Source organism: Periophthalmus magnuspinnatus, chromosome 18 (assembly GCF_009829125.3).
Source record: "Periophthalmus magnuspinnatus isolate fPerMag1 chromosome 18, fPerMag1.2.pri, whole genome shotgun sequence".
Lineage (NCBI taxonomy): Eukaryota > Metazoa > Chordata > Actinopteri > Gobiiformes > Gobiidae > Periophthalmus > Periophthalmus magnuspinnatus.
This window is the reverse complement of record NC_047143.1, coordinates 22008536-22022111: the sequence shown is the minus strand read 5'-3', so window position 1 is coordinate 22022111 and position 13576 is coordinate 22008536. Positions and strand designations below refer to the sequence as shown.

The window sequence follows — 13576 nt, the reverse complement described above, 5'->3', positions numbered from 1 at the left end:
ACAGCCTGGAGGTTAGAGACTGGAGGTGGGGTGATGGTGGGATACTGAGAAGTCAAGTGACCAGGAGTGTTTCTATAATGGACTTTTCAGAAAAAAAAAAAAAAAAAAAAAAAAAAATCATAGTCTCAAGTGATAGTGAGTCAAACAATTGTGTGTGTTTAATAAGGAACTGAACTGTTTTACATTTGGTTAGTCTGTGCAATCCCTCAGTCGTTCAGGTTCGATCCATAGTAAAAGCTAAAAGTTAAATCTGTCAGTTGTAGGAGCTGTTTCGCTGCTCATCCAGGCCGCTTCTTCAGTTCCGGTCAGATTGCTGGTGGACGCTGTATTATATCTATCTGAATTGAGGAGCTAACTACACTGAAATTGGAAGCACCTATTTCTTTACAGTTTCTGTTTGTAGGCCAGGTCTATTGAGCTACACTAAGTGTGCACCGTGCCTGAGTCCTACTTACCATATTCATTCAGCTCTTAATGGGTATTTTCACACCTATTGGCATCCTGGCTAGCTTTATTGTTCTTTTTGTTTCCTTAGTTTGCTTTGGGTCTGAGGATGGAGTTATAGATGGGGGATAGATGATGTTTAAGGCCCTTCCTGTTCAAGGAAGGATTGTTTTCCCCAACATAAATTGCTTCTTTACCTCCCCTCTCAAACCATTTATTTTATCTAGCTAAACTCCGTACCTCACTATCTTCAAAGGAGTGGTTAGTGGCTTTGAGATGGAGATGTACGGCAGACTGGAGTCCAGGGGAGCTCTCGCGAAGGTGTTGGTACATTCTTTTATGGAGTGACTGTTTCAAGGGTGTCCAAACTTTTTTCCACCGAGGGTCACATAATGAAACATAATGAAACATATTTGAAGCGGAGGGCCACAGACCAGTGTTGACAGGGGAGTGAAATGGTGCATTTAACACAGGTTTGTCAGAGACACTGTACCTTTAATAAGACTTGGATTATTTTTAGGTCTATGTCACAATGCAATGTGATTTTATTCAGGTTATAGAGGTAAAATCTTTTCAATTTGTGGTAAAAATACTTCCTGATCAATTGGGCCAGTTTAGGAGGAGGAATGAGGGCCAACAAAAATTGGTCTGAGGGCTGCATTTGGCCCCTGGGCCATAGTTTAGACAGACCTGGGCTGTTTAGTTTCTCCAATATAACGCTCATTGCACTCTTCACTACACTAAATGTAGTTGACCACATTACTTTGTTTATGGCTTGGGGTTTTGTCCTTTAAGTGAACTAGGTTAGGTCCATTGACTCTACAAATATAGCGAAATATAGACGGCAGAGAGAGTGAGTTTGGAAAACAGAACTTTTTGGAGCTCTCAAATCTCAAGGGGCAATACAGGATTACTCAAACAAGCATGAATCAAGTTAAATACAGCTCAGAGTAAACCAAAGATGAAGGAACTTGTTGTAACACAGTTGAAAGCACAAAACAGAAAACGTTACAGAATAGGTCCTCTTTAAATATATGCTATAGTCATTTGTGTGTCATATAGTTTTTTCTGTCTGGTTTGTGAAGGAGAATAATGGTGTGCATGACTGGATCAGGCTGTCCGCTTCTGAGCCTCATCCTCAGTTGGAAATATGATGGTATGCGATGGGGGTCACGCGGGGCTGAAAATCCTGGGAGTCATGCGCTAATCCGCTATAAAAGGTCCTGCTTGGGGGGGTGCTGGCGCAAAACGAACTCCTTATTCTATTTGGGATGCTTGTTAACTAATAATTTCGGTGAAAGTGAATTTGTGTGTCATTTTGGCGTATTTGGATCATGTTGGTCTTGTTTCTTTTGGGGAGCTCGTTGCTTCTGGCGAGCGCGCAGTTCCCCAGAGAATGCGTCACACCGGAGGGACTGAGGAGCGGTCAGTGCTGTCCCACACCTCCAGGACTGGACAATGACCCGTGTGGTGCTAGCGCAGGCCGCGGACAGTGCGTGCCCATAGCGGCTGATTCGAGACCACACGGCCCGCAGTATCCCCACGATGGACGCGATGACCGGGAGCGATGGCCCGTGCGCTTTTTCAACAGGACGTGTCAGTGTAACGGAAACTTCAGCGGCTTCAACTGCGGGAGATGCAGACATGGATTTACGGGAGACAACTGTGACGAGCGGGTGTCTGTTGGTAAGATTAACCTAATGTACCGCGCAACGTGCCAATTACGCGCGGACAAGCTGTTAGCGCGCCCGTGCGTAAAGATTGGATGAAAAGGAGACAAGTCATATAAAAAGTTCTTCACAACTTTAGCTTTACGCAGTCCTAACCCACAATTTTATGATTTATTTGTTTTATTATATTGATGGATTTCATTGGGTCAAACTTTTGTGCATTTATTTCCAAATTTGTCAAATTTACCCCTGCATTATGCCTCATTAGGACATGGTAACTTGTATAATCTTGTAATTCCCAGTAAGAAGAAACGTGATGCAGCTGAGTGCGGATGAGAAGCGCGCCTTTGTGAGCGCTTTGGACCAGGCCAAACGCACAGTGCACCCGGACTTGGTCATTGCCACGCGGCGCTACGAGGAGGTGTTTGGTCCCGATGGAAACACCACGCAATTTGAGAACATCACAATATACAACTACTTTGTGTGGACCCACTACTACTCAGTCAGCAAGACGTTTCTGGGCGCGGGACAGGCCAGTTTTGGAGGAGTGGACTTTTCTCACGAGGGGCCTGGGTTTCTGACGTGGCACAGGTTCCATCTTCTGCAGCTGGAGCAGGATATGCAGGTGACAAGTCAAAATGCCATGGAGTAATTGGTGTGGTAATGTAATTGGTTAAGGCGTGTGCGTAAATTTGATCGATGAGACAAGTACAAGCACGAGCCAGGTCCTAGTCATCAGTGTGCGTAATGCGGAGTGAATGCGTAAAGCAACACAATTAGACGTGCCTTTTACGCACAGATGCCGTTTCATTTGAAGAGTTTTATTAATCATTTAAAGCAATATCCCTGTTTCAATACAACTACTTTCCAACATCTCACACTGTTAAATTTAACTTTTAAATATTTCCTTGAGAGAGTTTTTCCCTTTAGGATGACTCTGATGATGGACCATATTTGAAACCATAAACATAAAAAGCAGTTTTCCCGTCGCTTTTAGCTTTTTGTGAACACCCAAGGGAGCAATAACTTAATTTATCTTTTAATAATTAATATGCTGTCATCACCAGGACATGCTGCAGAACCCCTCCTTTGCCCTGCCCTACTGGAACTTCGCCATAGGGGGCAGCACATGTGACATTTGCACTGATGATCTGATGGGGGCTCGCAGCAGTTTTGACATGAACTCTCTGAGCACGAACTCTGTGTTCTCTTCATGGAGGGTGATCTGTGAGAGCGTGGAGGACTACGACACGCTGGGAACCATCTGTAACAGTAAGGCTATTGTTCTGACTTTTTCATTTTATATTTTTCTCTCTAGTGTCATCACAAGATAACAAAAGCAATTACACAGAACATCAAAGTTTGTAGGAATGAAAACCTATACAATGCTCTTGTTGTAAATCAGCGCAACAATACCCATTTCCCAATTACAAAACACAAAGGCTATAGTCTGTGTTTCTGTTCAACATTGGCTCCTGTGTCTTAAAAACCTTTTTTTTTTAATTCACCAGTGCTAATAATTTTCTATTTTAGTGTATCTTTGAATAGTTCTGATTCCCCCAAAACAACTATGGATATTGGATTCAAACAGTTTTCCATATGTAATACTTAATACATCTAGTCTGTCTATACCTAATCGCCTGAGATCATAATTCACCTTCCAAGCACCAGATCTAAACCCAAACTATACCAGGCATAGATTAAGGCTGAACATTTAGACTAAAACATGTTCTGTAATAGTCAAACTCAAAGGACGACAAAGGCAGTTCATAATTGTTTCTGTTCAGGCACAGAGTCGTCTCCAATCAGAAGGAACCCAGCGGGGAATGTGAACCGTCCCATGGTGCAGCGCCTCCCAGAGCCCCAGGACGTGGCCGCGTGTCTCCAGGTCAACACTTTCGACACGCCCCCCTACTACTCCACTTCCGATGAGAGCTTCAGGAACTCGATTGAAGGTACACTTATTTTTACTGCAAATATTTTCTCATTTTTCATCTCTCTGAACTAAACAGTAAATCAGCGTTTGCAACTAAACTGTGTACAAGTGGAAGCTGGTCGATAATGGCTGATCGGGTGACGCCCCCCATATGAATCATGCAAATTCATTTAAAAAATATAATGGAAAAATATTGAACATTCAAATTTGAGATAGTTTGGCGGTGGTCAAGTGAACAGTTTATAGTGAATGTGTTACTACAGCACAGCAAAGCGCCTGTGCAACATCCCCAAAAACCCCCACCCTCAGCTCCAGAATCACATGACAAAGCACAAGGTGAAAGGAATTTGTGCACATGAAAAGGTTTTATGAACTTTTACTGTAAGAGGTAGAGGCGAACAGAGTTAAGTATTGATGTTGTACCATTACACGCTACAGGGACACCCATTTATTCAGTTATAACACTTTCAAAACTCCAGACAAACAATCCAGGGAGTAAATCAGCAAATATGTAAGTTACCAAGCTATTGATTGGTAAATACATCTGTGCTATACGCTGCTAGAAAGTGTTATTTTTCTACAAAACAAAGGCTGAGTTCATATTATGTTCAAACGTGATGCCCCGTTTAGCAAGTGTTAATCCCAATGTAATCAAACCAAAAGCACGCACGTCTTATCTCTGACTCAGTTCTGTTGGTCCAAAACAAGCTCAGTCAGTCGTTATGAGTCAAAACAAAAGTATATCCAGAAGTATGGCCCATAAATGTATTGATAATAACCTATTCCCTGTTCTAAAAATAATCTAGACTCCATATATTGTAGAATTTGCGGCAAACATTGTAGGTCTTCACAGATTCCTTTCATTCTTGCCTCAGTGTTACGTTTCTTGTTACAATAATATATTACTAAGTATGTTTTAATATAATAATTTTTTTTTTTTTTAAATGCCTGCAAAACGTCCTTTCTGATAGTCAACAGTGCTGTGTACACGTAGGTTTAATAGCATTGTCTACTGCTGTTTTGTTTTTTGCTTTTTTTTTGTGGCAATTTCAGTGCAAACTAGGTACATTTGCAGGTTTCTGGTCAAAACTGTGTACTGCCTTTGGCTACTGCAATTTCAAGTGCTCTGTGACATCACACTGTACCTCCTTAATTGAAACTACCCCCATATCTTTCCTTATACCTCCAGACCCCGCCCCTCTTTCCCTCTCACTCTCACCTTTAGCCCTCCAGGCTCTTTCCAGTTTAACATCTCTATTTAAAATGTGGTTGTGGGCGGAGTTTATGCGTTTAGTTCCCACTTTAAGCCTAGTTTCGGGGGCGATGGTGGTAACGTTAGCTTATAATCTTTTACATGATGTGTTTTGACAGGCTACAGCGCCCCTCAAGGTAACTACGACCCAGTGGTACGGAGCCTTCACAACCTGGCCCATCTGTTCTTGAACGGGACAGGGGGGCAGACCCACCTGTCACCCAACGACCCCATCTTTGTCCTGCTGCACACCTTCACGGACGCCATCTTTGACGAGTGGTTGAGGAGACACAGTCCAGGTGTGCTGCTTCTAAAATAATAATAACGCTTCATCTTTTCTTATTGACAAGTTACGTGTTAAGTGGGATGTGAACAGTAAATATTGTGTCCTTGGGCAAGACACTTAACCCACCTTGCTCTTAGTATCGGTGTACACTGGTGTATGCATGTGTGTGTGAATAGGTGAGTGGTTTCTTGTTGTAAAGTACTATAAAAATAGGACCATTTTACCATTTTACAATCTGAAATCTATTAACAGCAATCTGATTATGGTTCCTCACATCAGATTGTTTGGTCTGCATACCTTTTAAATGATATTAAAAATGTATGCAGACCACACAATCTGTACAGAAATTAGATAATGCTTATGTTTTGGTGTACATGATGTTATAGCCACTGTGTTTCTTACTAGATTCAGCTGTGTATCCTGAGGCAAACGCTCCCATTGGCCACAACAGGGGCTACAACATGGTTCCGTTCTGGCCTCCTGTGACCAACGTAGAGATGTTTGTCACTGCTCCGGACAATCTAGGTTACACTTATGAAGCTGAATGGCCGGGTAAATATTAAAAAAATATGTAGTTGAAAAGAAAATGACCTAAAAAACAAACAAACAGTAGTTATTTATATATATTTTTTTATTTGTCCAGCTCAACCCTTTACCATGACTGAAATCATCACCATAACCATTGTCGCCGCCCTGGTGTTGGTTGCTATCGTCTTCGCTGCCAGTACGTGTGCTGTCCGCGCCAGGTCCAGGAGGGAAGGCCACCAGCCTCTTCTTGGGGATCAGTACCAGAGATACGATGATGAGAAAAACCAATCTGTTGTTTAAAACTGCTATTTAATGATCACGTTTGCCTCGCCTTAAAACGCATATGCAGTTTGTGTAGATTTCACTACAAACATCCAAAACATTTTATAACAAGCCACAATTTGTATTTATGCTGTTGTAATATAGTTTTATGTCTTTTGATTTCTGGTGGAAATTAATGTGATTTGAAAGTACATACATTATGCGTTAAGTGGCCGCCAGGTGGTGCTAATGTTAGTTCTGGCCAGACGTTTACGCTGGATGAGTTTAGAGTCAAGATGTGTATTTGAGATTTTATATACCACTGAAATAAGGTAGATGATAAATGATTTTGTGAAATTCAGTACAAGTTGTTAGAAGTGGAAATCACTTTGTACAAACAATGTGACAGAGCCTTAACACCCTCTTGGGGGCGCACTAATCCAATCTTTGAAACTGGGCAGAGCGTCGTGAAGACTTTCTGGGTTCCCATTTCAGATTCTTGCCTTTTATTTAATAGTATTTAAAGTTTTTGAACACATACAAATGCTTATACAATGTTTTGAACTGTATATTTGTTTGATACTACTTTTTACGCAATGCTTTTACTGTCTTGATTCGTGTGGAAAAAACTCTCATAAAAGCTGTGTACTTTTACAAGCTAGTTTAACGTTAATATTGTGTCTTATTAAATGCTTTGCTATTAAAATATGTCTCCTGTGTGTGTGTCTATGGACGCAAAGGACAGAAACGCCATACCGGCTACTTGTGCGTCAGGTGTCTGGTTTCAAAAGGGACGTTGCATGTGGGCGTGGCCTAGAGGGAGCGCGTGGTGGTTAAACAGTAGAGCTACTGGTCAAAAGCTCCAGTGGGAGGTTTGGGATGAGGTAATGTGAAATGGTTAAATGTTTTGACTCGCAGTTACGCATTGTTCTGTCACATACTTGAATGAAAGAGAAAAGGACGCACCGCTTCCTCTGACTGAGCGCAACTTCTGCTACTGACTTTTCACTGCAATCCACAAGTGTTCCATCTGTTAACCAGCTTGAAACATCTCGGCTACAACTGTGACTCAAGCCATGGACGAAGACAGCAGCGTTTTCCCAGAGTTGAAGGATTTGGAGACAAAGTTGGGAAGAAAAGTGCCGGATAGTCTTGTGCGTTCTCTTGTTGGAGGAAAACAGCACGAGAAGGCACAGCGTTCAGCCAAGTTCTGTGCCAAATCTGCGGACTTTAAACGCCTGGAAAGCAAGATGTTGCTCCTAAAACAAGAAATGGTGAGTAATTTACTAAAGTTTTCAAAATTCCCATGCTGAATAAGAAGAAATGTGTGCTATCCATACGTGCGTAAAAGTAGATGCGCTTTGGAACATTCTTGCTGAATTAATTAGCAAGTTGTAACGCGTTGGTTAAATACACAGGAAACGTCTCCCTTCTCTGTGAAAAAGCCCAGGACACGTTTATGGGTTGTTAAAAGCAGAAATAGTGTTGGCTTGCGTCAGCGTGAGCCATGAAACTGGTTAGAAGTAGGTGACAACCATTCACACCTGCCCTCGTAAAGAGAGAGACGTTAGCTCCTCTCCTTATCCACTAGGAGCATGCATCCTCTCTTTGTCATTCAAACTACACTGTGAAATCCAATTGTCTGGTGTTAATTACAATCACGCGACTAATACGCACTGCGTCTTTTGGCACCAGGGTCTGAGGCATTGAATGACCTTAAGGTAAAGTGCTTATTTTTAGCTCAAGCGAGGTATTAGGATGACTGAGCAGATGGCAAAGTTGACCGAGTTTCTCAAGCACCATTATCCCTTTTCTGGTCACTCAGTTCAAAGGTGGTGTGGGTATTTCAGATTACTAGTTTTTGTTTTGTTTAGGGGTACAAGCTGGGTGCATCTATGAATAAAATTAGTAGCAAAGCCATACATCATTCAGGATTGTGCATTATGTATTAAACTAAAGGTATGTGCAGACCACACAAAAACTCAATAAAGTGGGACTCAAACCAAAGCTAAACCTGGACTAGACCGGGACTTAACCAAGACAAGACCAGGACCAAACACAGTCTACATCAGGACTAAGTTGGACTCAAGCCAGAATGACCAAATCATGATAAGTGTGAACATTAACTCTGATATCGACAGCTTTGCATTCTATATCTTTGGGTATTCAAATGCTTTTAGGTTAATTATTATTTACCGGTAGTTAGCTGGTTATTGTTAAGTCTTCCTGGAGTCCTTTACAGAAATATTAATACCAAACAGTTTCCATTATATCACATATACACGCAATGTTATCGACCAGAATGCAGGCTTAGTCACACAAAGTACAGTATTGGTGGAATTCCTTTTCTATAGACTTAATATCCAAAGCACACAATGACAAGGTTAACGTGACAATACCCTGCACCAATTGTGTACTTAAAGGGCTCATATTACACTACTTTATGATCTACGTTATAATGTTGTTTCCTCAGCACAAACATACCTGGAGTTGTGTTTTGTTTCATTCACATAAGAGTTCATTTTGTGTAATATAGGACCTATAATGGCATTTTGTGTTTTTGACTCGCAGACATAGTAATTTGGGTTATAATCTGCTTTACGTCCACCTGTTTCCATGTGTGCAGAAAGCAGACGGTCCTCCCTAAACAAACACATGATCCAAAACGAAGCCAGTTTAGCCAACGCAGCTGTCAGGAACACACAACACACAACACATTTTAATGCAATTTGACTACGACAGGTCCCGGCAGCTGTTCATTTAGTCATTTTTCACCCTGACTAAGCATTTGTCAGCCTCTTGGACATTGGGGAATCCCTTTGATGGACTCTAAGCTGGTCATTTCCTCCTCCTAAATGCAACAGTTGTCACGGCAGGCTTGAGTCAATGGTTGTACTGTGTCGATAGTCCACAAATCATTCCGAATCCTGGACGCATGCTTCCTGACTGCTCTATTATTGGGATAATACAAGTTCCTGTTTCTTTTGTTTGCGCCGGGATAAGAAGTCCATTGTGCGGTAACCATGAGAAAAGAATGCTAACATTTGTTGAGCTGTCATTTGCATCTTAAGTTGTATGTCGTTATTCATCATATGTTTCGCTCTTGAATGAATGAATACTTGTACATGCTTCTGCAGGACCGTTGTGACCCAAATACTGATAAATATGTTCATTCTACTCGCCTACTAGATTGACAGTAGATTCGTCCATGAATTCACATAGTGTGTAGTGTTTCTGACATAATCTAGAAGGAGTCATAGTAGTAGTAGTAGTAGTGGGAGCAGTAGTAGTAAGAAGTAATATTAGTATTGGTTTAATATAACTACACTTTTAATAGCCCTAACCCACAAATTTAGGTTAATTAAGCAGTAGTAGTTATTATAAAGTGGTACCATGGTAATAGTAATAGGAGTAGCAGTATTAGTAGTTGTCCTGTATAGTTGTGTTGGTACTAGTAGTCAGTGGTGGAGTACTCAGTTTTGTTACTTAAGTAAAAGTACAGATACCGAAGCAAAAAAAAAAAAAAAAAAGAATTAAAAGTATCACATGAAAAAAATCTACTTAAGTAAAAGTATTAAAGTACCTTTTTAAAATGTACTTCAAGAGTAAAAAATAAAAGTATTTGGCTTATAACGCCTCAGATTTGTGATGATCCGTTTATATGTGTACATTTTTGTAGTACAAATTGTCTGTTCAAATTATGAACATGTTAAAAATAAACCCTCAGCATTGTGGAGTAGTAAGTACAGATACCTGCTCTCAAATGTAGTAAAGTAGGTAAGTAAATAAGTGTAGTAGTAGTAGTAAAGTCAAAGGTAAAAGTAAAAAGTATCCACTTTAAAGTTGACAGATACCTGAAATTTGTAATTAAGTACACTACTTTTACATTGTTACGTTCCACAACTGGTAGTAATAATAGTAGTAACAGCAGTAGCAGCAGTAGTAATGGCATAGTATGAAGTGAAGAGACCAAAATGTGTTCACGTCTTAACACTTTGTACATACCTACCACTGTTTACAGAAAGTAAAAGCTCTTCTTTCCTACATTCCAGGCGAACTTACGAGCCATTGACGTCAAGGTGATGCAGCAGCTCATGACCATCAACGAGGGCATCGAGTCGATCCGCTGGATGATGGAGGACAAGGGGGGCACTGCCAGTCAAGACGGCAGCCTGTCCGGGAGCCTGTACAGTCTATCTGACAGTCAGGACGGCAGCTCGTTCAGGGGGAGCATGAATAGCTTAAATGATGCTAACAGTGACAATTTGGATGGGCTCTCGGTGGGCTCGTACTTGGACACTTTGGAGGACATCCCTGACGACCCCTCGCCCACGGACCTCAGCTCGTACATGGAGAAAACTGTGATCAATGGAGACGCCTTCAGTAAATCGCCGCTAAAGCTCAGGGTGGAGGCGGATGAGTACTACTGTTTTGGATAGTGGGCACCCAGGATGGACGCTTTTGAGTTTGTTTGGTGTCACAGTTTTCAAGTTGTTGTAAAAACTTTAACCATGAGGGTAGGGCTGTACAATATTGGCATTAGCTAATATCTTGATGACATTTTGGCAGTAACTATAAGGGATGTGAAGAGGCTGTTTGTGTAGATACTCTTAAGCTAACAAGAGATTACTAAACAAGAGGGATGCAGTTTCTTCGGAATAATAAATCAATAACTAAAGGTTGGTTAAAATTGAGTATACATTTCAGTCATATGCACAGCTAAACAGAACCATTTTAAGCCTGCATTTAAATATTGTCAAAGTAGAGGCCTGTCTCACATCTTCAGGAAGACTGTTCCAGGTTTTAGCTGCATAAAATTGAAACGCTGGTTCTCCATGTTTAGTCGTGACTCTGGGCACCAGCAGGAGGCAGGTCCCTGAAGTCCTCAGAGTGTGAGATGGTTCATACGGTACTAACATGTGGGAGATGTTAGATGTTACTTTGGTGTTAGGCCATGGAGAGACTTGTACACAATCAGAGCGGCTTTAAAGTCTATTCTCTGATTCACAGGAGCCAGTGCAGAGACCTGCGCACAGGACACATGTGTGAAGTCCTTCCTGGTTCTAGTCAGGACCCGAGCAGCAGTGTTCTGGATGTACTGCAGCTGTCTTAACGCTCATGTGGAGAGGCCAGTGAGCAGGCCGTTACAGTAGTCTAACCTACTGGAGACAAATGCATGGATAAGTCTCTATAAGTCTGGTTTAGACAGTATACCTATTAATTTTGCAATGTTTTTTATATAGTTAAATATAAAAACACACAATCACAATCATCAAAAGTCCATATTGTACAGCCTTACTGAAACCACTATTACTTTAAGAACACAGTCCCTCCTACGTCACATTCACTTTTGTCACACCAAAGAAAAGTCCATGTCCGTGTTCATGTTTTTATTTTTGTTCATGCTGATAATGAAACCAAAACTGGTACTTTTTAAGCATTGTATTTATTTTTGAAGTAACTGCCTGGACATTGTTGTACTGCTTAGAAGCCTCAGCACAGTGGAAACTTCAGTCTGAACTTTAGCAGAGGCTGAACCACAATGGGCTGATCTAAGAGAGCAGAGTATCTGCCATTCGGAAAAGTAGACATTTTCTGCGCTGAGTGATTCAAGGTTACACTGTTTGAAGTGGCCAAGCGGTTGTTTTTACTGTTACAGCAAGTGCAATTTCCCATATGCCAAATTTTGCTACTGCTACCAGCTACTGTACAGTATGTTTGTCATTATTTTTATTGACTGAAGCTAAGCCGTCTTTAGCATAGTCTTAATTCAAGAGATTAGCTACACGCTGGTACTCAGAGATGGTTGACTGAATTCATTTGATGGTCTTAAGGATAAATAATATAAAACAGATGGTTGACTATGGACATATGGACGCGTATGCAAATGGGCATATTAAAGCTAAAACGTTCTATTGTCAACGGCTTTAAACAGTGACTTTCTATGATTTACGTTTGTATTGTTGATATTTTGTGAAGTTTTGTGAAAATGAAAATAATATATGGAAATTGTATATCTTTTGTCATTTTTTAGATACAATTCAATCTCACAAGATCAGTTTAAAGACATTATTCCATTATAGTCGCAAACAAGACTAAAAAAACTCACTCAAAAAAAAAAACAAAAAAAAAAAGAAATGGCAATCCTTTATACACTGAAAATCATAACTCTTTTTTTTCTAAATATTTTTATTTTATTTTTTCACAGCATTTAGAACTACCCTTCCAGTATTAATCTGAGCAAATACAGCACCGAGGGACGAACCCTCATTGTACAGTGGTACTTTGAGTCACATGGGTCAAATTCACAAACCCAGCGGTGTTTTACCATCGACATTTTAATACCAGAGACGCCCCAAACGTAAATGCCATTAAAAGAATAATAAGTTGTTTTCAAAGACACGGTGCAGTGTGTGATCTCCACAGACCTGACTAGTCCTGATTTCTTCCTGTGGGTCGATCTTAAAGAAAAGGTGTTTGTGAATAAACCTCAGACAATAAACGACTTAAAACGTAATATCGAGCCATAAGCCGGAAATGCTTTCAAATGTTCTGTAAAGTGTGTTGGATCGGGCTGTTCGGAGACAAACCCAAAATGGTGGACACCTAAAAAACTATATATTTTTTAAAATTAAGTCATTTTTACTTCCCCTATTTTAAGTAGTGATAAGTTGAATTGTAAGTGAACAATTATAACCGTATATATTGCCAAAAATCTCAGAAGGTTCAGTTGATCTACTGCTAAAATTTGGTGAGCATAACTTAAGAATTATAGGAGCTATTGAAGGGCCCCCCTGTACTACATGTTGATGAAAATTATTTAAAATACATAAAATATTTAAATGGAAGCTGGTGACATTATACAGCTAAATTATTATTAAATTATTAAATTAAATTATGTATTTATTTATTCATATATTTATTTATTGAGTCCAGTAACTAACTACACCCGCATGTTCAGTGTGGTATGTCCAATTATCTCTGTGTTTGTTTTGACTATCCTCACCACATTCATATAGCCCCATTCAGCAGGTTCATACAGACAGATTGACTGCTGTGTATATTTTGGCACAACGAACTTTTCAAATCGAAAGTCTGGAATCTCTAATAGTCAGTCAATGAAAGATTACAGAGGAAGTGCCAAGTCTGCACAATATATCATGGTCTTGTGGCATTTATGTAACAGTAGTAGTCTTATC

General features: G+C 40.4%; 2 protein-coding genes across 2 annotated transcripts; both read left to right on the top strand.

The window, feature by feature from the left end:
- The first annotated feature begins 1699 nt into the window (after positions 1–1699).
- On the top strand, positions 1700–7046 carry LOC117386091 (5,6-dihydroxyindole-2-carboxylic acid oxidase-like). Its single transcript, XM_033983398.2, has 7 exons — positions 1700–2130; positions 2417–2739; positions 3182–3386; positions 3902–4069; positions 5422–5601; positions 5994–6140; positions 6232–7046. The coding sequence occupies exons 1-7, from the start codon at positions 1779–1781 to the stop codon at positions 6414–6416; spliced, it is 1560 nt and encodes a 519-aa protein (XP_033839289.2). The 5' UTR covers positions 1700–1778; the 3' UTR covers positions 6417–7046.
- Positions 7047–7258: 212 nt separating this feature from the next.
- Positions 7259–12488, top strand: LOC117386476 (leucine rich adaptor protein 1-like). The gene is made up of 2 exons (XM_033983837.2): positions 7259–7651; positions 10430–12488. Exons 1-2 carry the CDS (start codon positions 7454–7456, stop codon positions 10814–10816), a joined length of 585 nt encoding a protein of 194 aa, XP_033839728.1. The 5' UTR covers positions 7259–7453; the 3' UTR covers positions 10817–12488.
- Positions 12489–13576: the final 1088 nt, after the last annotated feature.